This window comes from Phascolarctos cinereus, unplaced genomic scaffold (assembly GCF_003287225.1).
Source record: "Phascolarctos cinereus isolate Bilbo 61053 unplaced genomic scaffold, phaCin_HiC Scaffold_3;HRSCAF=262, whole genome shotgun sequence".
Classification (NCBI taxonomy): domain Eukaryota; kingdom Metazoa; phylum Chordata; class Mammalia; order Diprotodontia; family Phascolarctidae; genus Phascolarctos; species Phascolarctos cinereus.
Genome location: NW_027555736.1, coordinates 257,886,661 through 257,912,509, shown reverse-complemented (window position 1 = coordinate 257,912,509; position 25,849 = coordinate 257,886,661). Strand labels below are relative to the sequence as shown.

Here is a 25,849-nt window from a genome sequence, read left to right as displayed (position 1 = left end):
TATAACGAAGAAATTATTTCCTTAACACCCAAATCTTTATAATACTGTCTCAGTCTAATCACTGACATTAGTATAATGTCAGTGTTTCCCTGAAGGTAAAATAAATGTAATTCAACATCTAACTATTCTAAGTGATAATGCCAAAATAGAGGAAAGAAATCCCAGGGAATATGTTCGTTCAGTTTTGTTCACACAATCATAGAGTGGCAAAGGACATCAGAGACTACTGACTTCAAACTACACCTGAAACAAGATTCTGCTCTACAACAAACCTCAGTGTCGCTTGAAGACCTCTAGACAGAAGGAACCCATTACCTAAGGTAGCCCCTACTCTACTTTTGTCTTACATTACATCAAGCCTTTTGAGGTCAAGCATAATAAGTGCTCTCCTCTAGACAATTCCCATCTTATTAACATCTTTCCTAAAACTTGGTGCCCAGAAATGAAAATAATAATCTAAGCTTAAGCTGAGTAGAATACAGCAGGGCTATCACCTCCCTACTCCAGTATACTATGGCCTCTCAATGTAATCTAAGTTTGCATTAACGTTTCTCAGTTGTCATATTCCACTGTTTTCTCATGTTAAACTCATACTGCCCTTCTTTAGATGAACTGCTATCTAGACATACCTTCCCCATCTTGTACTTTTGAAGCCAATTTTGACATAGCCTAAATTTCATTTTATTACATTCAATCCAATGTTTTAGCCTATTAAGATTTTTTAACATCTTGATTCTGTCATCCAACAGATTATCTAACACTTCCAAGTTTTATGTCAGCTGCAAATTTGATATGCATGCTATTTATATCACCATTCAAGTCATTTAAAGAAATATTAAGCAGTGAAAGGCCAAATACAGATCTCAGGAGTACTCTACTATAGAACTTTTTTCATGATGACATGAAAATCATTAATGACTACTCTAGATTAAGTTATTCTACCAGTTGCAAAATCCAATCAACTATATTCAACTAATTATACTATCATGTAGCTCATATACTGATTCATTTTGTCTACAAGAATATGAAATTTTTAAAAATGATGTCCTAAAATCTGCCTAAACTTTCATTTGCAGCATTACTAATCTACCAGTATAGTTAACCTATCAAAAAAAAAATAAGTTAGTCTGGCATGATTTCTTGACGAAGCCATATTGGCTTATTTGTAATTGCCACTTGCAGAAACTAAAGTTTAGTGGCTTAGAGGCTCCACTTCCTACTCATTTATGACAACAATCTTCCCCTTCTTCAGTCCTGCGGTACTTCCATCTTATGAATAAAACAGATTAACAGCATTTTACTCATTATTACTGAGAAATGGATAACCATTTGATAATAATTTTTATAATCAAGAAGATAGGGATAGGGACTGGTGTCTTGTGATTTCATTGGTAGGGGAAACTAATTTTATAGGAAACACTGGTAAGGAAACTTCCTATACAAAGTAGATTAGCACCTTCTCTGTAATTTATAGACTTAGGGAGCTAACTAGAGCACTGTAAGTGACCTGACAGTGTGTGTCATAGGTAGGAATGAAATTAGAGCTTCTGGGCTTTGAGGACGGCTATATACCCACCATACCACATGGGCTGCTTTTTTTTTTAAAGTTTCATTTTTAAATTAACTTTAAAAAGAAAGCAAAAGAAACAGTAATTACCTCTTCTTCTTTTATGCAACACCAAATCTTCTTCATCCTCTGTGGCTGTATCCTGATCCTGCTCTTTCTGTTCAGTTTCTTTGCTTTCAGTGCTAGTATCAAGATCTTCTCGTTCTTCTTCCCTTAACAATAAATTATTAAATTTACTAAGCATATATACAATATGATGCAGTCAAGTATACTGTCCATAGGGCATTTTATTTCCATTTCTACAAACCTGAAAATTTCCTCAATCCCATAATACGGTTCTATCTTTCTAACATAGTATTAAAAATCACCCAGAAGTCTTATATAAATTGACAGTGAAAACATATACACAATGACTACAACAATGTGTATGTATGTATAGGTACCTATGGAGAAAATTACAAAACAAAACTGGATGCAAACTATAAAACATAACTCAATTATAACAATAATAAATATATGTTTGGCCCTGAAGAAGCAAAGTGTACTTCTTCCTTGACTTTAATTGCAGAAGGGGTGAGTTGAGGATGCGGAATATTGCACAGACTGTCATAAATAGTCAGAATGTTGTTCAGTTCGGCTGAACTGCTTTATTTCTTCTGTAAGAATAGCTAACATTTATTTATACAGTACTTTAAGGTTTACTTGAATTTTGTTAGAATAGCTAAGATTTATATAGCACTTTAAAATTTGTTTCATAATTTTATTTGATCCTCACAAACTCTGTGGTTTTATTATCTTCACTTTATAGATGAGGAAAATGAAGTTAATAAATAGCAACAATAAATAGCAGTTAAGTAACTTGACCAGGGTCACATAGTATCTAAGGCAAGATTCAAAACTCAGGTATTTCTGACTCCAAATCCAGTGCTCACTGGGTAGAAATTTTTAAAACATATATATATATATATATATATATATATATATATATATATATATATATACACACACACACATATATATACATATACATACATACATATATACACATATATATGTATGTATGTATGTATATATGTATATGTATATGTGTGTGTGTATATATATGTATATGTATATATATGTGTGTGTGTATATATATGTATATGTATATATATGTATATTTTTATATACATATATATATATATATTAAAGGGTATTTTAAAAATCAATCAAAAATTATTACTTTATTTGGTAAAATGAAAAAACAAAGTATCCATGCAATATATTTCATGGAAACTCAAAATTATAGCCATTTGAATTCCCAACTAGGAATTTTCCATCTCTTTAGTCATTCATCCTCGGCTGGGGTAAGTAAGGCTTAATTAGGACTCTGAAGATACAGTACTATTATATTATTATATTTCATATACATTATGGATTAAATACTTTCATCATTAATAATAATTTCCATGGGGAAAGTATGTCAAAGCTACAAGCATAAATCTATAAACAAATTTTTGTAACATAGCTTATTATATGACATCAGATTTTTAAAACTCAAATTCAACATCTGACAAGATATTATAAATTCACTGTACTAAAAAACTGCTTTTCTGAATTACAAAAACACTTTAGAAATTGTAAGGTGTTTTATAATATTTAATTTCCATAACACTTAAGGATTTTAAAAATATTACTGAGTAGGCTAGTAACTAAAATCATACCCAGTAGATACTTCTGCAGTAGGATTTCTTTGTTCTTCTTCCTTAAGTTTTTCTTCTTTTTCTTTCATCTTTTGTTCTTGTTCTTTAAGTTTCTCTTCCTTCCTTTTACGAATCCTAACCATGAAGATAATTAGATGCTTCAGCTAATTTGATGTGTACAGTAGTATCACAAGCACTATCTGAATCTTTTCCTTAATTGCAAGGACATAGAAGATACTATTTTTAGCACTGTATTGTCAATTATAGCCCCAAAGACCAAGAAAACAAAATTTATAAAAATCTTCTATTATATCCCTTTTCAAGCAGAGATAAATGGCAATATGCCCAAGTAGACTTTAATTTACATTTATATAGCATTTTAAAGTTTATATATCTCATGTGATAATCACAAGAATTCTGAGGTGGACAGTGTATTTTATTCCCACTTTACAGATGAAGGAACCAAGATTTGCCCAAAGTCACAAAAGCACCAGACCTGTGACTCAAATATGGGTCAGTCTTCTCACTGTAAGCCCAGGATTTTCCCCCTTACACCACACCAATCCAGGAAGAAAAGCATTCGCCACAAATCAACCAATATACTTCTATTTGAATACTAAGTTACAGTCATATCTCTGGTAACTGATTCAGACCTTGCTGCTGCTTCTTCCCTCTCTTTTCGATGTTGCTCTGCCTTGAGCTCCCGGAACTCCTGCTTGGCCTGTCTTAAAATGTCTACATAGTCTTCAATAAAATCCCTAGTGGAGACAAGGGTCAGTAGTTTCCCACACAGAGCATGAAGTATCTTCATCTTCTCTCCTGTTAAAAATCATGAATATGATTTCTAAATTATAAATAATAGGAGCATATAAAATCCCTAATTCCTGTGATCTAACACAAAAATGCCTAATAAAAGGAAAGAGCTGTCTTACACATGTCAAATAGTACATCTAAAGGAAAAAAAAACAGAGAATGACTCGATATAGACATTACCTCAAATGACACTTAGATGCAATGAATATATTTAAAAATACATCAGCAAAAGTCCTATTCACCAAGTTAAAAAACATAGTAGTTTTTATGGTTAATGCAGAATCATTCACCCTCTACCAATTTTTAGATTATTAACCCAAAAGACAGGACTCAACTTCAGACCAAATTGAAACATGGCTTTTGGCAGCAAATAAATGTAGAAAATAGTCACCTTAAATTTAAAATCACTCTATGACAGTATTCACTAATACCATAAATAGCTCACTTCAGGTGTTGAGGAAAGTGTGGAGGGGAAGAAGACAATGATTTCACTAAGCAGACAGAGGAAATTCTTGGTGAGGAAACTCCCATTACTTGATGTAGACTTGGCAACAGTTGCAGAACCTGTAGTCTTAACAGAGTTCCCCAAGAAACTGAGTAGCACTTTGAGAGGTTAAAATGACTTGCTCAGGGTCATATAGTCAGCATATTTCAAAGACGGAACTTCAACCCAGATCTTACTGACTCCAAGGTCACTACTGTATACTAATTTCACATAACTCACACAGCAGGTACATGCTACACATAGCAACTTAAAGTTTATAAAGTACTTTCTTCACAATGTCTGTTTTTGAGGTAGGTAGTATGTACCAATGTAACAGTCTCACTTTACAAATGAAGAAAAATAGCTTGGAGCGTGAGGTAGGTTGTGTGTGCAATGTAACAGTCCCATCTTACAAAAAAGAAAAACAGCTTGGAGAGATAAAAGTATCTAATCCAGCCAATATCAGAGCTGGGTCTGAAATTTGCCCTTTTGACTTTTAATGCTCTATTACACCATACTGCCTTAACCCTGATGCTATTTACCACTTCACTTGTTGAAACTCTTCCTTAGGTTTTCCTAAAACCTAAATATAAAACCTATCACTAAAACTCCGTACTTGTTCTTCCTTAGTACCCGGCTATCACATCTATCAGTAATTTTATTTATTCCCAAAGGTTCAGTTACTCATTCAAGTAAGGGTTCTTCCTAAAAGTTTTAGCCCAAACTTCTTGTCCAAGTCCATTTGAGGATGTACATGTCCTTGGATGGGGAGAAAAATTACACATATTTTCACTAAACTCTAATTGAAATTCAGTAAATCGCTTCAATTACGATTTTTTAAAAAACCTACATTATTCTAAAGAGTCCACAGGATTCACCATGCCATGTCCATGACATAAGAACTGCTCATCTCCACCTATATGTAAAACTGCCAACAGGACAGTTTTACCTTGATGCTCTACTACCACCCCAATATCTTCTTGAAAACCAGACTCATCTTATCTCCTCAATTCAAATCTCTCCTGACTTCACTATTTTTGTTAATGGAAACTATCTTGTACTTTATCATTCAGGCTTTAAAAACCCTGAAGTCACCTTTGATTAACTTTAGTTGCCAAGGCCTGTTGACTTTTCTACAGTCTTCCAACATCATACTTTCCATACCACTGCAACACTGCTAGAGTTAATCCTAGACTATTTGAAACAGCCTTTTTTTCTTTCCTTGTTTTGGTTCTCCCCTCCCAAGTCAACCCATTCACCATGGCCAAAGCCAGTTCCTAAAAAAGCTGTGATCTTGTTATAACCTTTTCCATAAATCTTCAAGCTCTCAAAATCCCTAACAAAACTAGAAAAAGTTTTTGTACAATTTCCTGAAAAACAGCAGTCATATTCTTTTACTCTTCAAAATTCTATGGAACACCAATAATTCTGAGCTTTTTCCTTCTTAATCCAGGCTGCAAATCCATCATTTTCCTCTGCAATTCTCCAGTCTTTTTGCAGTTGTTTTCTACCATAATTTCTGCTACTTCACCATATAATAATTCTACTTCTATTTCTGTTGATTTTTTTCCCTGTTGATTTTTTTTCCATGTTAATCTCCCCAGAATATCTTCTCCACAAAATTTTCAGCTGTGAAAATTATACTCATCAGACAACCAATTCAAAAGCAACATTCTTTTTTTTTTCCCCCCTTTTTCTGGGCTAGGCAATGGGGTCAAGTGACTTGCACAGGGTCACACAGCTAGTTAAGTGTTACGTGTCTGAGGTCGCATTTGAACTCAGGTCCTCCTGAATCCAGGGCCGGTGCTCTATTCAGTGCACCACCTAGCTGCCCCCCAAAAGCAACATTCTTATGAAAGCCTGCTGTGGTATTTTCATTTTTCTGGACCGTCATAGGGCTCTGAATTCATTTGGTGGCATTTATAATAATCTTTTTTTTTCCTTATTCCAACACATAGATAATAAATTTTTTAAGGACAGAAACTTTGTTTTTACCTTTGTATCCACCCACCTGTATTACTCAGATGAATTACTTTCACACAGTACATCCTTAGTAAATACCTGAATGAATTTCTTGAATGAAAATGAGAGTTTTGCTTTCAATACTTAACACTATTTTTGAAACATTTGGCCGACTTTCATTTTGAATTGTGTAAACTGTCAAACAACTTCACTGAAATATAATTTAACTCCTGAACATTCTCTTAATCAAATATGTAAGATCTAACTATATGTCCAATTTTGACTTTTTTAGTTAAAAGAGTATACTATCTCCACATCAGTACTATATATGTGCTTTTCATACCTTATACTTTAAGATTTTCTTTAAAAACCTTCCAAATCTATAATTACAACTCCTAATGCATTGGTCTTTCAGGTTAAGATACCTTGTTACCATGACTATAACAGAGAGATATTCTAAAGTCTTTCCTTTTAATTTAACATTTAATGGAAGGCATGGTTAGGGACTGACCGTTAAAAATATCTCTTTAGGGGCAGCTAGGTGAAGCAGTGGATAGGGCACTGGCCCTGGATTCAGGAGGACCTGAGCTCAAATCTGGCCTCAGACACATAACACTTACTAGCTGTGTGACCCTGGGCAAGTCACTTAACCCCACTGCCTAGCCAAAAAAAAAAAGATCTCTCTTTAGAACATTCATTCATAGTATAAGCATTTGAGAGTATCTAGGTACCTAGCAATACATTTAAATATTTAGGAGTAAAAATAAAAAAGACATGACTTATGACTAGTAAGACAATTATCTAGATGAAAAGACAAAAACTACATATACAAAACTGGCACAACTAGTGAGGAGGAAGAACACTAGGAAGGCAGTCTGGTTCTATTTCCATATAAATGCAAATATTCATAAAGGTTTGACCTCTAGCTATGTGAAAGAAGGGAACAGGTGGAAGAGATGTTATGGAGGCAGCACTGATAAGACCTGGGAACCAACAGGAAAAAGGGAGTCAGGAACAGGAAGAACCAAGGATAACAATGAGGTTTCGAACCCAGGTGATTAGAAGGATAGCTGGGCCCTTAGGAAAAGGAATAGGCTTAGGGGGAAATTTAATGAGCTCTATCTTGAACATACTGAGTTTGAGATGCTCGTGTGACATATGAGCAGCTGTAGAGCTAGAAACCAAGTGAGAGGTGAGTGCTAAATGGATAGATTTGGGATTCATCCTCAAAGAGATAGTAATTGAACCCAAGAGAGTTATGAGATCACAGAAAGTATTAGAGAAAGAAGAGAAGAGGCACCAGGATGAGCTCCAGGATATACCCCCAAATAGAAAGAAGGACATGAAATACGAACTCATAAAGGAAACTGAGGAGCTGTCCAGACAGACTGAGTGTAAATAGCAATTGTTTCCATTTTGGCCAGAAACCCCTAGACTGATTTTTAAAAAATTTTGACTATATAAGAGAGGCCATTCTTTGCCTAGCCTCCATCACTGAATGGGTATTGCCTCAGTCAAAGTAAGACTTGGGAAAGACCTTAACTTAAAAAGACCAAGGTCTCCCACTGCATTCAGGGTCACCTTCAGTCACCCTGATCTTTATCTTGCCACTGGACCTAGATGGCTACAGAAGAGAGCGAGGCAGATGACTTTGCACAGTCTGCCTTCACTTATATCCAATTCACTTGCAAGTCATAGCATCACCTTCCCAAGGTCATGGTCCTTTTTGAGAATGAAGGACAAACAACAACATTTCTATCTTTCTTATGGTGCTTATGTATAGTAATAGAGTTGTTCATTTATTTGTCATACCCCTTACTAGTATAAGCTCTCTCCAAGTAGGGATGGCTTTTTAAAATCCTTATAATTCTCTAACACAGCAGACTACACATAAGAGACATTTAAAAAATGTGTATTAAAGAGAAGTTAGACAATTTAATATAGTTTAAATTTAGACTGAAACAAAGGGAGGGATAAAAATAAATGTATAAACAAACTACAATAATAATAAAAAGTAATAATATTATTTTTCTCTTGTTTGTATATAAGGAACTATCAAATTTCCTGAATATTACCTAAAATTTTATAGTTAAATGATTTCAAATTCTTATTAGCCTTTTCACCATAGAGAAGCAGAATAGTTAAGAAGAATGTAGGGCTACAAAGGCTTTTTCTCTATCTTTTTTCCCTTTACCTGGTAACAAATCATATACTGAAGTGCTTGAAAGTTTCTTCAATAGACTAGGATTACTTAAGCGAAGTTCCATACACGCATCATCTGTAGCATCAAATCCTCCTCGTTTCTGATAACGATACTTTGCATTTGCTGATGTTACATCAGCACCTGATGCTAAGATGTGAAGTCTGAGGATTTCAGAAAGAGTGCAGCTATCAAGATCCAAGCTTTTCAAACTGCAGCCTACAGTTGTTAAAAAAAAATAGAATAGTTATTTAGAATATAAATGATTTTAGATATTTAGTAATGAAAAATGTGCCTTTAAAAAAATAAAAATTAAAAATTAAATAAAAAAATTAAGCCCACACATACCCTGGTGTAACTGTGGCCATGCAGCTGCCAAAGTTGCAACTGCAGACAGTGCAGATTTTGTGGGGTCTGCATCTTCATCCAAAGCCTCTGTTAAATCTTTAAGGAAATAAATACTTTATTCTAGTACAAATCAAAGTTTGCATATTGGGTAGGAAAGCAGCCCTTTTAAAAAGATTGAAGAAACAACTTAGCATTCATAAGCCTCAACAGAATCGACACTAAGTACAACAAGAACCTATCACTATTCATTCTGCCTACACGCCATCTAAAAGCTATATATCCTAAAGCATGCAATAGTCACTAAATTTTCCTCACTATTCTGTGTAAAAAAGACAATTGCTACAATATTCACAATAGAGGCACATACACATGTACATAAAAGTTGCAGCATACTTCGAAAATCATTTAAATAAGTCATACTTCACAATTCTGTGTTTCTTGACTTAGAACTTGGTCTTTGGAAAGGCTATTTCAAAAATTAAAATCAAACAATTCAGATAACCCAGTCTTTTACAAAGATTCTTAAAGTTAATTCATGTCAAGATTTAATGCTATAATTTTTTAGAAAACAAACATAAGTTATTACTTAAGAAGGCCTAAAAACAGTAACACTTTACATATCAGTTACCAATATAATCATTTCTACAAAAATTTCATTAGTCTCAAATTATCCCTCACCATTTGTGGATAGTTCTCCAGAGAGCTGGCAGAAATGTGGTCAGCCCTTTCACACTATCCAGTCATAAGGTATTATCCCACACAGTTCCAAATATAATATTCCCAAATACTGTATTCACAATAGGTTAGAAATAATCAAAATTCACAGCTGTCTAATGCTCAGGGAAATTCACTAAATTTTCCACTTAACCAAAAAAAAAAAAGTTCTTCCAAGTCTCAAAAATCTTGCAATCCAAGAGGCCAAAGGAGGAAAATCTCCTTGGAATCTATTTTAAAAACAAAGAATGGTAAGAAACAGAATTTTCATGTTTCAATCAAAAACAAAACAAAATAAAAAACCCAAACAGCTATTGATACATTGTAGTGGAATGGAAAGAAAACGAGATTGAAGTTAAATGGCCTAGGCTTATTCCTGGCTCTGCCAATGGCTAGTTGATGATACTTTGGGCAATTCACATAAATTCCTTGGGCTCTAGTTTCCTCATCTATAAAATAAAAAGGTTTGGATTAAATGGTACCTAAGATACATTCCAGGATGACAATTGTATGTTTCTGCTCCTAACTTTTACAAGCTATTAAAAAATCAACCTAAACTAATGATGACAACACAATAATCATCAAATACTTCAAGGAATATATTATAAGCACAAACAAGAACATATACGATGTGGGAAGAGTGAAAAAACAAATTACCTGTAAGACATATATGCACAAATATACATACACTCACATTCTCCACACACCCCTCCCTCCCTCAAAACCTGCAACTAGGTTTCAAAAGACAGAAATGACCCTTTCTCTTCAGGGAAACATCTGACCTAAAACTTCCTTATTTTTCCCCAAATAAACTTTATCTAGCCAAATATACTTTTGGATCTCATTGGTAAGAAATATAAAATTTCCAATAATTCTAAATACTCAGATATGGAACTTATTTATTAATTTTCATAAGTTTGATTTTTTTTCCTTGTCAAGTGATTACCACACTTTTACTTTCTTCAGAGTACTTTCTGTAGTGAAAACACATACCTTATAATATCCTATTGCAAGGGAAATAAAAAGCCCTAGAGAAATGAACTGGAGGTACAACTTGGAAATTATATAATCACATTAAAATAAATCAACAGCATTCCATTTGTCTGACTGGAGGTCTCTAGGGTCAGTGAATAACATCGTTAGGGCAGCAAGACATAAAAGGCATTCTAGGGTACATCTCACTAGAAACAGACGCACCAAATCTAAGTGTTGACAACTAAGTTTTATCAGCATGATTATTGCCTTCTAAATGTAGTTATAATCTAAAAGTAAGAATGTCAGTACTGTGTATGTTGAATATGCATATGCACATCTATGTATATACACACATGAACGTACACATACCCTCTACTTATCTAAAGTAAAATGTTCTTTTTAGAGAAAAGATGGGAAAAGGTGAAAGCAAAAGCATTTTAAAGACTGTTTCTATGACAAATATTGGCTCAAGGGAAATGATCACCCATAGAAGAACACACTACATAAGTATTTTCTTCTAATGTATATAAGTGTAGATATTTATTCATGTATATCCCCTTGAGGGCGGGGATCTACTTAATTTTTGCCTTTGTATCCCAGTCTAAGTGTAGACACCTTGTATGTGTTTGATGATCTTTTTATCACTAAGATTCCAGATCCCATAACATATAGACTCAAATCTCTAATCAGTTTTTGACTTCGGTAACTGCAGTACAACAAAGTTGACATTATGGCTCACAATAAAATTAATGGCTACAAGAAAAATACTTGCTACAATTTGTTTTAATACACATAAGTTTCCTCCCACAATATTCCTCCTCAATATTTCTCATTATAGAAAGTCTTCAATACATCTTTCCTTTTACTCTTTTCCACCTTATCTTTGATAACTTTGACATTAACTTTCATAATAGGTGCAAAGATAGCCAAGGCAGTGTACATTTGCTGACCTGGGCTCTATATCTATTTATTCAAGTATGGAATTCCTTAGAGATCTGATGTTTCAAATGCTGTCAAACTGAGTAGTACTTAATTCCTTCAAAGTGAAAATTAATTTATTTAACCACAGTTTTAATTCTTGATGTAAAGATGACAGGTTGGTCATTTTTTCTTTTGACATAAATCTCATCTTGAACACTGCTCACAAAGAATACCAATTTGTCATTAACACATTCGTAAACAATTATTTTTACCTATACACATACACACACACACACACACTACATGGTTCAAGAATTTCTCTGTAAATGTTATTTTAATTGGTGCAATGGGGGAGAATGAGAGGGAAGAGTGGAAAATATAAAAATATTAGAAGGGTTTTTTTTAAGGCACATAGGGTTAAGTGACTTGCCCAGGGTCACAGAGCTAGTAAGTGTGTCAAGTGTTTGGTCTGAGGCAGGATTTGAACTCAGGTACTCCTGACTTCATGGCTGGTGCTCTATCCACTGTGCCACCTAGCTGCCCCAGAAGATATTTTTCTTAGTATTCTCATACTTGTAAAATGCCACAGTAATAGCTAATAAATATTAAGGTAATAATTGTGAATTTGGAATTCACAGGATAAAATTTTTAAAGTAAAATCCCAATCACCAGCTAAGAATCTTCTAAGAAAAAAAAAACATTTGAAGAAAACATTACTCAACTTTAAAGCCTAAAAATTGTGCACAAAATCCAAAAACTGCCTAAGCAATAACTCTCAATATGTTCTGCTAAAAAAAAAAGTTTAAAGTCATAAAAATTAAAGCATCATAATAAATTAACTGATCAAGTTCTTAAGGAAAAAACAGAGTCTACTCAGAGGGCTCTTTAAATTAAAAATAAGTAAATAAAAGAATTATAACCTTCCTAGCCCTTAGAAGAAATATCTCATAATGCTGAAGAAACAAAAGAGGAAAAAATTGGGAATAAAAATCTTTAAGTTCTTCAAAACCATGCTGCAGTAAAAATAATTCTTATTTATATAAAATAACTGATAACGCATCTTTGGAATACATATCAACAACTAACAACTCATGCCATACCCACAACTGAATTTGTTCAACTTCTAGAATGAAAAAGTAATTTTTATAAGGCTTTGTGAAATTTATTTTTAAGTTCAAAATAAATTAATATCAATTCAAACAGAAACATAAAGCTGAACTCTGACCTTTGGTGTCAGCATCAGTTATTTGTTCTTTGGCTACTTCTTCTTCTTCTTCAGCTATTGCTTGAAAGATGGCAGTGAGGAAGAAAAAAAGCAATTCACATAGTGGGCCTTCACTATCATTTCCCACAAGAGCTTCCTCTAAAACCTCTGAAAACAAAATATTTTAAATTAATGTAAAGTTATTGCCATGTAAATAGGAAACACAATAGCATTAGACAATTAAAACATGTTTGCAATACAGATATTTTTATTTATACAGAATTAAAATGATGCCCTGAAGTTTCCACACACAAGGTGACTCTGAGGTCCTGAAGACTAAGTCTAAGCACAAGTGCTGCAGGTCCTGTTCGTCCAAGACTAGTCTAGCTAAATTAAAAGGGGCTTGAGCATCACCAGGATCATCACCTGGTGATCAGTTTTTTAACCACAACTAATATAGGATACAAAGGCACAGAGAGGGTGAGATATTGGAGTGATCACCAAAATAAAAACATGGATTATTTAAAAGTACTGAATATTAAATGCATTTCCTTTCATTTTAACACAAAACTAAAAACATAAGTAAATAACAAAACCATATACACACAAGATGAAACATCCAAATAGTGGTATACCTTTATAGTATGTATACCAATTCAATGAAATAAGGTGATCACTGTGATCACTACAAATGTAATTATAATTCATACAGCAAATATCAAAAATGTCCTAAATGATTATACTATCAACATTTCTGAGAAGGACTATAATCTAAATTCTAACCATATACCATTACCACCGAGTCCCTATATGACCTAAAACAACCCCAAACTTTTGTCTCAATTCCTGCATCTGTAATGCATGATGACAACAATGACTATTACCTACCACTATTCCTATTACCTAGTGCTTGTGCTCATAAGATGACATGCAAATAACATGAAATCTTTGGCAGAAAGTTATTATCATTTTATAATGGAGCCACAATATGAACTCTCCCTTCAGTATCTATGCCATGGGAACACTTAATAAACCCCTCGTTATGATGATTTCCTCTAAAGGTAAGAGGCTTGCCTAGAGTTACGCCCTCGGGAAACTCATCTTGAAGATCAAAAAGCTCCCCAAATGCATGAAGAAACTCTAACACCATTAGAGCATCACCAAAGATCTCAGGGGGTAGTCTGGTTTTCACTGGAGTGGGTTCTGGAAGTTCCTGTAAAATTAAAAAAATTCAATAACTATTTGGATGAGCAAGTACATACATTAGAAAAGAGGAATGGGACGTGGTCATTACTATACCTTTTAATTATACTATACAGACCTCTCAGAGCTGTAATTTACTGAAAAAAAATGATTACATTTCTTAGTATAGGTTCCTATGGTTCAAAAAGCAATGACAGTTCTGAGCTGATAACATTCTCAGACATGGGAGCTCAAAACAAATTAATCTCATAGGTACCCTACAGGTCCTTATAATTCAAGTATGCCGTTAAAGGAGAGAAAACCAAGGAAGAAATGTCAAGAAATTTAGAAATTACAGAGTTCCAGGATCCTAGAGTGTTTATGGTCAAAAGAAGGGCTTGTTTGCAAGGGACCTAGTCTCCTACTCTTTGATGATCTAAATCAAACACATATAATTTCTCTCTTCCCTGGCAAGGACTTCCTAAGCAGTGGTGGTGAGTATCAGAGATTTCAGGTCCTACACCTGTTTTTCCAGCTGTACTGAGTCCTAGAGCTCCTATGTATCTGTATTTCCAGCTGCCACTGCATCCTAGAAGTCTGTTTGAGCAGGAGGTCAGAGCTGTACAAAAATATGATGAGTACCCTCAATTACTTCTGAATATGTGAGTAATGTCATCATATAACTTATACTAAATAAATCCCAGAAATCAGAGTTTCAACAACAACAGGAGTTAACTGTATTAATTTAAAATGTATTGAGAGTTCTAGCTATAATCTATCTGAAGAACTATACATACAGAATTCTAACCTGTAGTTTAGGGTGAAGGTAAAAGATTATTGTACTTCTGATAGGAAGGAAATATTTTAACAAAACAATAAGCATTTATTAAGCACTTACTCTGTGGAAGGGGGTAGAGAAAGAGAGGCCAGGGGGAGGGACAGAGGAAGGAAAAAATGAAAAGGGTAAGGAAGGAAGGAGGGGAGGCAATATGTACATGTAAGTACAGAACAGTACCCAGAATACTAATAATATTGATCAAGAGACAGCATTACATAATAGCTAAAGAATCATTAAGAACTGGGTTTGAGCTCTTCTAACACAAAGGAGCTGTGTGATCTTGAGCAAGTAAGTCATTTAACCTCTCAGTGTCCCAGACAACTAAGATTAAGTTAAAGATGGCTTCTTCCATACAATAAATTAGGGAAGAGAGTTTCTATGAAAGGAATTCACCACACCACAGAAATCTCAAGTTCAGACCCTTATCTACTTCCAAAAAATAATAATAATAAAACCTGCCACAGTAAGACAGATAAGTCTTAAAAGATATGTTAATTCAAAGATTTTGAAGTGTCAATCATCACACGGACCCAAATGCCTAGGAAGAAATCTTAGGCCTATGTAATAAGCAGGTCAGAGATATAGCTTTCAGAAATAACCCTAAAATTGGGAGATGTTAAATGGACCTAGACAATTTTTAGCCTGACCTTCTTTTGACTCCCTATAAGGTAAGGTAGAACTGAACAAAAAGCCACCATGGAGGTAAGGAATCACTTTAGAACACTCTAGTATCATGGAAGATTTGAATGTATTCTTTTCTCTAAGAGCTATGAGAATAATATAAAGCAACCAGTAAAACACATACCACCGGGGTAGCGAGGTGGTGCAGTGGATAGAGCACTGGGGCCTGAAGTCAGGAGGATCTGAGTTCAAATCCGGCCTTAGACCAAACACTTTATACTAGCTGTGACTCTGGGAACGTTACTTAACTCCAATTGCCTTTAAAAAAAAAAATACACACAGACACACAGACACACACACACACACACACACACACACACATATACTACCACTAAACTTCATATATAATACCTTAAGATCATCACATTCCATATCTTCTCTAGGTTTGCTCCATTGTTTTAAATACTCGATATACTTTCGTTTTTCTTCACGCAACTTTTCTCTTTCCTATAATTAAAAATTATTATTATTATATATAAGAAAACAAAATCAAGACAAATTGTTACGTATTTTCTGAATAAGGTCACATGAATCTAAATTATCCATAATAACGAGCCAGAAAACAACTCTGAGGTTCCACCTGATACCCAGATTGGCAAAGTTGACAAAAAAGGAAAATAACAAATGCTGAAGGGGCTGCGGAAAATAGGCAAGTTAGTACATTGTTGGTGGAGCTGTAATTCGATCTAACTATTCTAGAAAGCCATTTTGGGGAACTATGCCCCAAAAGTCAGTAAACTATACATACCCTTTAACCCTGTAATATACCACTAAGGCTATATACCCTAAAGAAATCAAAGAAGCAGGAAAAGGGACCGTGTGCACAAAAAACGTGTCGTAACTAAGCACTGGGAACTAAGGGGATGCCCATCACCTGGGGAATGGTCAAACAAATCATGGTATATGAATATAATGGAATACTACATTGCAATAAGAACTTAGGAAGACCTGTATGAACTGATGCAGAATTACATAAGCAAGACAAGTAGAACAAGTACATTATGAACTGACAACACTACTGTAAAAACAAAGAACTCTGAAAGCCTTAAGAACTTAGATCAAGGTTATGATAACCATGACACCGATTTAGAGGACTTGTGCTATCTACCTTTACTGGAGAAAGAAATGGCAAACCACTCCAGTATCTTTTCCAAAAAAACCCCAAATGGGATCACAAAGAATTGGACACAACTGAAAATGAACAACAAAAAATAAAGAGAAAAGAAATACTTGTATGATGCTTTACAGATTTTCAAAGTGTTTTTCTGTATGTCCCTTCCTTCAATTCTCATAACCTTGTGATGTAATCAGGGAAGGTGAAGAAAGAGGCTAAAAGAGGAAAAGTTGTTTGTCCAAAGCAACAATTAACTAAATGGCAGTCAAGGCTAGCATTCAACTCTTATATCCAAGTCCAGGCTAATCCACTACACTGTCTCACACTCATTTTTTATTTTGAACTTCCTGGTTATTAACAAGTATGCTTCAGATAGCTAAGATTGTTAGGTTAACGATGTGGTGTCATCTATTTTTAATCTCTTGTTACTTTCCAAATCTTTAAAATCATATAGCATATTATATGTTTGGGGTTTTCTGGAAATTCATTTTAAACTATATTAATTTTTTTAAAAACCTTTGTACAAGAATGTGCATAGATCATACATTCAACTAAAAATTACTGCTAATGGCAAAAGTATTACATTATAGATCTTTATATTGCATTACATTATAAAAGCAGTTTTAAAGTTAATAAAAATTAAATAAACGAAAATTATTACATATGAAATTAATTTTCAGGAGCAGAGGTTTAGAGCTTGAAGGTAACTTTAGGTCATGTAGTCCAACAACTAAATTTTGCAGATGAGAGAATGGAATCTCAGTGAGATTAAGTAACTTGCCCCTGTCAGGATTCAAACCCACATCTTCTGACTCTAAATACAGTGTACCTTCCATTGCACCACACTGCCTGAAAGCCTATTGAGAACAATAAGGGGGTCAATCATTATTCTATGAACTTGCTAGGATCAAGAATATGGATTCCATTTAGAAGGGAAAAAAGTTATATACATACATGTTTACACACATATAAATATACATGCATGCATACATATGTCAGCTGTTACATTGCCTCTAATAAAAAGTATAGTACTTACTGACAGTAACTGAGGTTTTCAAAGTGACAGGCCTAATTATGTCAATCTTATTTGATAAGTTAATTATTCAATGTCACACCATGAAGCAGCAGGGAGAATAGGTAAGGGAACGAACAAGCATTTACGTAGCATCTACTACGTGCTAGGCACTGTGCTAAAAGTTTTACAAATATTATCTTATACGTTCAACAAATCTAGAGCCTGTAGCTGGCAACTTCAGTTCTGGACACTGGGCATGTCTCCCTTTTCCTGCATAATAATGCTTGCTGGGCTTCTTTCTGGAAACTGCCATACCTCATGCTTGTACTCCTTTCTCAATTAGCTTAGCCTCCCCTATCATTGGATATCACTGCATTTCCCTGTCTGCAACATCAGAAGTAGGAAACCAACCAGACTTGCCTAACAAGAATCCACTCTCAAAAATGATGACCTTCTACCTCAAGTGATTTGTCTTGGTGTAAAGGTGATTGTAACCCAAGGAGTGAGGGACAGTTAAATTAAACTGAGTTTGAGACTAAAGATGGCCTCTTTGAAGGGCTACTGTGGCCATTCCAACTCTTCTGATATGGCCTGACAACTAAAACTGAGGTCACAGTGCCCAACTTGGCTGTATTCTTCCCTTGTTGTCCAGGTCCCTAAACATTTTATTTTAGGATTTCAACATCTACTTGCTGTGAAACAAAAGGCCCTGTAACAAAGATCTATGCTTCACGCATTAATGGTCTATGAGTTTTTTGGAAAACCCTTTCTAAGCCCCCAAACTACTGTGATACACTGTATTCCATATATTTGAGAATGTTCAATTGATATTTTATACATAATGCTATATTAAAAAAAGTCATTTAAGCATTGTTAAAAATTTGTCTTCTAAAAAGATAATTATATTTATACTGAATCTGGATATGTCCAACAAAAATGGGAATTATGTGACACAGCTATAACTATGAACTACCTATTTACAAGAAAAGGAAAAACTTATTATCTCATGTTCCTAGCATAAGTGTGTATATAGGCTTTTGCCCAGGCATGCAGTAATGGGCCAAAAGCCTTCTCACCACAATGGGAGTAGCCAGGACCTTATGCAGCAAGAGTAGCTTTCCCACTCTGGGGACCCTTAGTTGTTGTAGGTGCCATTGGTGCCATAAATACCACTTTCTTCCTAATTCCCACTTGTTCCCAACTCTGGAGTTTCCATGAGCCTCTGACAGTGAAGCAAAGAGGCCTCTAACGTCATGGTAATCAATGGCTCCTCTATGACTCTGTTCCAAACTCTCTCTGTTGCATAACTCATCTCCTCTGGGGGTACATTACTACTGGGCACATCACTCAGTTCCTTTTGGGTTTAGGTGGGCTATCTGTCCTTCTCCTTCCTGTCCCTAAGGAAGTACATAGCTTCTGCACGCAAACTCTAGCCAGATGTAGCAGGGTCAGAGAAATATTAAATTCCCTGCATCTGGAGGGAGGAGCTCCTCTGGCCATTTTGTTTTCCTTAGCTCAGGACCCAGCATATGTTTCACATACACAAGAAGGTTAAAAAAAGGTGAGAATTTTAAGCTTAAATAGGATGCACCTGTAGTCACTAGTCCTGAAATACCACCACTCCTCCCTGGCAAAGTGAAGGACTATGGAAACAGCCCAGGTGGGGTTATGCCAAAATAAGTATGAAAAGTTTGTTCTGCATTGTGGGGTAAGGGAAAGAGGTAATTAAAAGAAGAATTTGACAGAGTCAATACTTAAATGAAGTTTTCTTGCTAATTTTTAAAACATAAGTTTTAGTTTCTTTGATTATTAAAAATGTCCTGAACATTCCACATCAACCAATAAATATTTAATAAATGTTTCCAGGCACTATGCTAAACATTCACCTTTTTAAAAAAAATTCCCTGGGTACACAAACCCATGCTACACAAAGTAAAGGAAATAATATTTCATTTATAGAAGGCAGCAAATACAAGCAAACCTTTTCTTTTTCCAGTTTAAGTCTCTCTTTCTCTTCTTTTTTCTTCAATCTTTCTTCTTCAACAATTTTCTTTAATTCTTCCTTCTTTTTCTCTTTATATTCCTTTTCTTTTTTCTTAGCTTCTATGGCATTAGCCTTTTCTTTTTTTAATTTTGTCTTTTCAAAAGCTGTGGAAAGGGAGCAAAATTTAAAACTTTATATGTTGGCAAAAACGAAACTGACATTTTATATAAATAACAGTGCCCAAATTCCCTATCCTGGCATTCGTTTGACTACAATTTGATTCCCATCTACCTTTCTAGCCTTTTATCATCTTATGCTTATATTCCTAACACCATGTTTAGAATATACTCTCTTAACACTTCTGACATTTAGAATCTCTTATTTCCTCCAAAGCAGAATTCAAGTGCTACATCCTACATTAGGCTTTTCCTTCATGAGTTCCCATGCTCTCATACTAATAGGACACTCTTCCTCTTTCTGAAGTTACTTTTACTTGGACTTATTTACTTCGCAGATATACTGAACCTCCCCTACACCCCCCAATTTATCACTATATTCCTATATCATCTATGGTAAGTTCTCTAAAAATGTCTGGTGAATTGAATTCTTGTAACTTAAAACTCAACCAATATTGTCCCATACTTTCTGGGCATTTACTCCCAATAAACAATGCCTTTTGCCTTAAATGCTAATATTAAAAAAAAATCCTACTCATCTTTCAAGGCCTAGCTCAAATGGCACCTCTTCCACAATTCTTTATTATCTTTAGAACTAGAAATTATCTTTTCTACCTCTGAACTCTCATGGTACCTTGCATTTATCCTATTCTATAGAATTTTTTAAAATTAGTATAATGAAATCATCTTTTTGTAGATTAAGATCATTTAGCAGGCAAAAACTGAAGTTTACCTAGAGATTTCATTTCTTCTTTTTGTTTGAGAAGTCTCTCTCTTTCCTTTGTAGCTTTATTCCCATTTCCTTGAATAGTCTGCTTACCAGCAACTCCATCCTCCTAAAAAATAAATAACAAACTAGAAAAGAATTGTAAACAAAAAAAAGTGCTATTTGAGAAAGAGCTAGACATATTCATATATTAATGTAATATAATATTCTTGCACCATGAGAAATGATGAATATGTAGAACTCAGAGAAACACAGGAATGACTTGCACAAAAACTACTACAAAATGAAGTAGAACCAGGAAAACAATGAAACAATGGCAATAACAACGTAAAATTGGAAGAAGGAAAAAATCTGAACATTCTATAATTATAATGACCAACTTAGGTGGAGAGAGGAGATAAGAAAATGTACCCCCTCCCCTCCCTACACAGATATTGGGGGGTGGGGGGCTTGGCATGGTTTAAAATGTTGCATATGCCATGGACTAGATGGTTCTGCTGAACTAATTTTTTAAAAAAATCTTTGTTACAAGGAAAACCTCTCACTAGGTAGGAGAAAAAAGAGATAAGTTCAGAAACAAATGTGACATTAAAAACAAAAAAGAATGAGTAAAAATAATCTGACTATAAAGCTAGAGGTAAAAGATTATAACTTGAAAACCTAAGCTTCATCATGTTCTTTACAGTTAAAAGAAAAAAGAAAATCCCTTTCTATGGCAATGAATGTTACTTTTAATCTAACTATGAAATGAAGTGATTCATCTTATAAAAAACACTCAAAATACCTGTATCTGTAATTCTTTTGAAAGAATTATAGTGTGAAAGTATAAAAGAGGTAGGAAAAAACTGCTACACCAGCATTTCTATCATTTCATATCAATTATTTATCCCTATCCTGTCTCCACACACACATTTGTATGTGTATGCTTTTTAATATATATATACATATATATACATATATGTATATATACACATACATATATGTATATATACACACATACATATATGCATGCATGCATGTATGTATGTATGTATACACATAACACACACATACATATAACACGGAAAGGTTGTTTCAACTGTGCTAGCTTGAGGCAACTCAAGGAAACAGCAGAGGAAGACAATCAAAATGGTGAAAGGCCTTAAATTCTGCACACCATATTTTAGGAAGCCCATTGATAATGCTGTGGAGCACCGAAAAAAAAGGGCACCCAAGATGGTGATGGACCTTGAAATCACATTCTCTGAAGACAGACTGAAGGACTGAACACGTGTGTGTATATATATATATATCCTAGAGAAGTAAGAGGGCCATCTTAGTTGTCTTCAGGTATTTAAACAGATGTCATGTGGAAAAAAGATTTATAATCTTGTCCTGGTTGGCCTTAGCACACCAGTAGGAAAATGAGGAAGTTCCTAAGTACAAAAGTTAGGAAAAAAACTGGAACAGACTACTCAGAAAATAGTGGGTTCTTTGTCACTTGAGGTCTTCAAGTTGGACTGACTACCTTTATGGTACAACTGCAGAGAGGATTCTTATTTAGATACAGTTTGCATTAGATACACATGATGTCACCCTTCTTTCCACCTCCTGAGGTTTTGTGATTTGGTGACATCTACTCCACTCCACTTTTCTTTTCTTTTTTTTTTTTGTTTTTTTGTTTTTAGGCAATTGGGGTTAAGTGACTTGCCCAGGGTCACACAGCTAGTACGTATCAAGGCTGGATTTGAACTCAGGTCCTCCTGACTTCAGGGCCGGCACTCTATCCACTGCGCCACCTAGCTGCCCTCCGCTCCACTTTTCAAGTAGACCTAATATCTCTTCTGATACATCCAGGAGACAGATTGCGGAAATCGTCATTTTACAAAAGGCACAAAAAATTGACCATTATTCAGAATTCATTCAGCATATAGCATCAGGTAAGTCTTGCTATTTTTAGAAAAAAATACAAAACATTCAACATATCTCATCAGAAAAGTCTTGCAGGGGCAACACTGAAAAAAGATAAGTTACTAGATGGGTTGGAGAATAAGGAGAGAGATTAAGGGTTTTATCTTCAGTTTTCTAGATTCTTCAAGATATCTAGCTTTGTAGATTACTTCCTTTTAGTAAGCAATACACAGCAACAGAATCTGAAAGAGTCTACACAAGATTCTTAAAATACATTCCTAACTGATCTTGACTTATGGGAAACCTTCAAACATTCACGTTTAATTTGTGAGCCATAATAGTAACCTGTACTCATATCACAATTAGCAGAAATGGGATGAAGACATAAATAATAGGAGTAAGGGACAAAGGGAGAGAGAGAAAAATTAGTGGATGGAGAGTTGGACCACAGAAACCTTTGTCTTCTACTTTCACTGCATTTTGTTTCTGGCAACAACATTTATATATAAACTGTCCTTGATCTCTGGACTGTATTAGCAGTCTATCTGAATTGAGAGGAAAAAGGAAGTCACCCACATTGTTTAAGGGTCTGGATGAATACAGATACAGAAAAGGAAGAACAAGAGAAATACAAATCATCTGCCTCTCTCATCCCTCCTCCTTCCTTCCCTAAGAATTCTTCTTATCCTAAAGATTTTTGAACATCATTCCTTTTGATAACTCTTCCTACCTTTTCTCTTCCTCCCCATATATACTTTGTGAACAAAATCAATTTTAAAATCTTGGATACTCACTCACTACAAGAAAAAAATTTCAGAGAGGTCACAGAATTAAAGAACTAAAAGAGAAGAGTCTTTCTAGTAAGGTCTAATAAGAAAGATTAGATATTATCAAGTCTAACCCTCTCATTTCATATATATATGTATATATATATATATATATATATACATATATATATATATATATATATATATATATATATATATATAGCAATTAGGTGCAGGCTACAGTCAAGAAGATCCAAGTTCAAATCAGGCACTAGACATTCATTGGTTGTGTGACCCAGGGCAAGTCACTCAACCTTCCTGGGCCGCAGTTTCCTCATCTGTAAAATTAGAATAACAATGGCACCTATATCCCAAGTTTGTTATAAGGATTAAATGAGATATTTGTAAAGTGTTTCTACAAACCTTAATGTGCTATAAAATGATACTTATATTCTTATTATTGTTATTATTTGAAAAACAAAAACAAAACTGAGGCCCAGAGAGGCTAGGTGACTTGCCTAAGAGGATAGAAGTAACAGAACTCATATTTGAACCCAGGTCTTATGACTACAATTAGTGCTATTTAATCTGTCCCAAAATATCCTAGTCTGATCTCTTCACTTAAAATAATGATAGCAGATGGTTTTTAATCTTCATTCATAACATGTACTTAAATACTTGAAACATAACAATACTTGCTGACATTTCCATGGGAGAGCCATTCTCATGTTATGATGCAGTGAACGATTATTAAAGATGTTTAGAATTTTATATTTCAATTTCATTCAGAAGGTTTAGGGAGGAATAAGGAAATAATTTTTTTTTAAAATCTAAATGAAACATTTCTTTATCCCCTACTTACACGACTAACAGATATTCGCTTGGGAGGCCTCCCTCTTCGTCTGCTTGCAGGACTAAAGACAAATGTGGGTGGATCATCAGGGAAGAAGTAGGAAAAATGCTGTTCTGCTATTTTATATTTTGTAAGAGATGATGCCTTTATTAAGGAAAAAAAAGAAAAATGTGTTAATTTGTATTAAAGCAGGACACTCTACTTTCTGAAATCTGTGTGACAGTCTGCTATTTACCTGTATATACACTTAAATACATACAAATGCCATATAGTCACAATAAATAATGCCCCACCAGGGCCCTTTGTGTTTTAACACATCAAATAAAGCATCATAATAGGATCTGTAACAGGATAATACAATTTAATAATAGGATTCATGAAAGGACAATAACATCTTCGACAATAACATCTTCTGGTATTATATTTTATCATGCATTGATAATTTAAAACTGTGCAAATTTAAATTGAAAACTTTCAAGCCTCCCAAAGACTGGCCCATCCCTACCTTTCCAGGATTATATATCATACCACATACCCACATACATTATGATCTAATCAAACTGTAGCTGTCTCATATACTTGTCCCTATACTTGGAATGACCTTCCTCACCCCCCACCTTTCTCTTTTGATACCTTGCCCATCCTTTGAAACTTCATCCCAAATGCGACCTATTCTAGGAAACATTCCCTGATTCTCCCCAGTCAATGAACCACCAAGTATTTATTATGCACTAACAACATGCTAGTCAAAGAAAGAAAAAGTGAAAAATGAAACAGCCTGGTCCTTCAGAGAGCTTATATTTATTGGAGGGGGAAAAAAAACAAAACATAGTTAAATATAAATGGATTAAAAATGGGAAAGCAGAGAGCCATTAGGACATGGGTGGGAATCAGGAAAGGCCTCATATAAGGAAGTGGTACTTAAAATGAAGGGGAGTTAAGGATTTTAAGAGGTAGAAGTGAGAAGAAAAAACATATTCTAGGCAGGGGAAGGGCCTGAGCAAAGACACAGAGACAAGAAATGAAATGTGAATGAGGAACAGCACACATGCCAGCATGGCTGGAACACATACACCTGAGAAGGTAGGCTACAGCTAGACTGTGAAAGGCTTTAAATGCTAGAAAGTTATTTTATCCTAGAGATAAGCTTTCCAAGCAGAATGTACTATGGTCAGAAAAAGACTTCAGGAAAGCACTTTGGTAGCTGTGGAGAACATAATGAAGAGGGGAAAGAGATTTAAGGCATGGAGAAAATTGAATTGAGACAATCAGGATACCACTGAATAAACAGATCATTTGTTAAGCACTTATTAAATATGCCAGGCATAAAAATACAAAAGTCCTTGCCTTCAAAGTACTTACATTTAATAAGAACAGGGAAGGGGATTTTGGTTAGGGAAATCACAAACTTAATTAGTGGAATAATAATAAGCCAGTTGGTTGGCATGCGCTTTCCATAAGCAATGCTAATGTGGACCTGATTATAGTTCCAGTACACAAAAAAGCAGGTTCAGTTGTGAGCAAAACAGTTAAGAGTTTTCACCAATTATGATAACGTAGTTCCATGGTGGGAGCAACAATAGCAGCAGTGGCAAGGCAGAAAATGTGAAGGGTTTAAGATGCAGATTAACATCTGGGGGTGCCTAGACATTGTAGTAATCTAGGAAAAAAGTGATGAGGGACCGAATTAGGTGGCTATATGAATAATAATAACAATAGTTAAGATGGAAAGGACACACCACAGAAGTAAAA

At 34.6% G+C, this 25,849-nt stretch overlaps 1 protein-coding gene across 8 annotated transcripts in view; it reads right to left on the bottom strand.

Annotated features, from left to right (window-relative positions):
- BAZ1A (bromodomain adjacent to zinc finger domain 1A) overlaps window positions 1-25,849 on the bottom strand; it is a 196,055-nt gene that overhangs the window by 32,456 nt on the left and 137,750 nt on the right. For 6 of the 8 annotated variants that reach the window (XM_078151581.1, XM_078151579.1, XM_078151578.1 and 3 more), the window contains 11 exons: window positions 24,107-24,241; window positions 20,594-20,696; window positions 19,682-19,848; window positions 15,923-16,018; window positions 13,945-14,083; window positions 12,892-13,038; window positions 9,057-9,152; window positions 8,703-8,927; window positions 3,903-4,068; window positions 3,271-3,384; window positions 1,658-1,779 (listed from right to left, as the gene is read on the bottom strand). In XM_078151581.1, coding sequence (XP_078007707.1) covers window positions 1,658-1,779; window positions 3,271-3,384; window positions 3,903-4,068; window positions 8,703-8,927; window positions 9,057-9,152; window positions 12,892-13,038; window positions 13,945-14,083; window positions 15,923-16,018; window positions 19,682-19,848; window positions 20,594-20,696; window positions 24,107-24,241 — 1,510 coding nt within the window. The remainder of the gene's footprint in view (window positions 1-1,657; window positions 1,780-3,270; window positions 3,385-3,902; window positions 4,069-8,702; window positions 8,928-9,056; window positions 9,153-12,891; window positions 13,039-13,944; window positions 14,084-15,922; window positions 16,019-19,681; window positions 19,849-20,593; window positions 20,697-24,106; window positions 24,242-25,849) is intronic. The other 2 variants (XM_078151582.1, XM_020974842.2) reach the window with 1 other exon arrangement.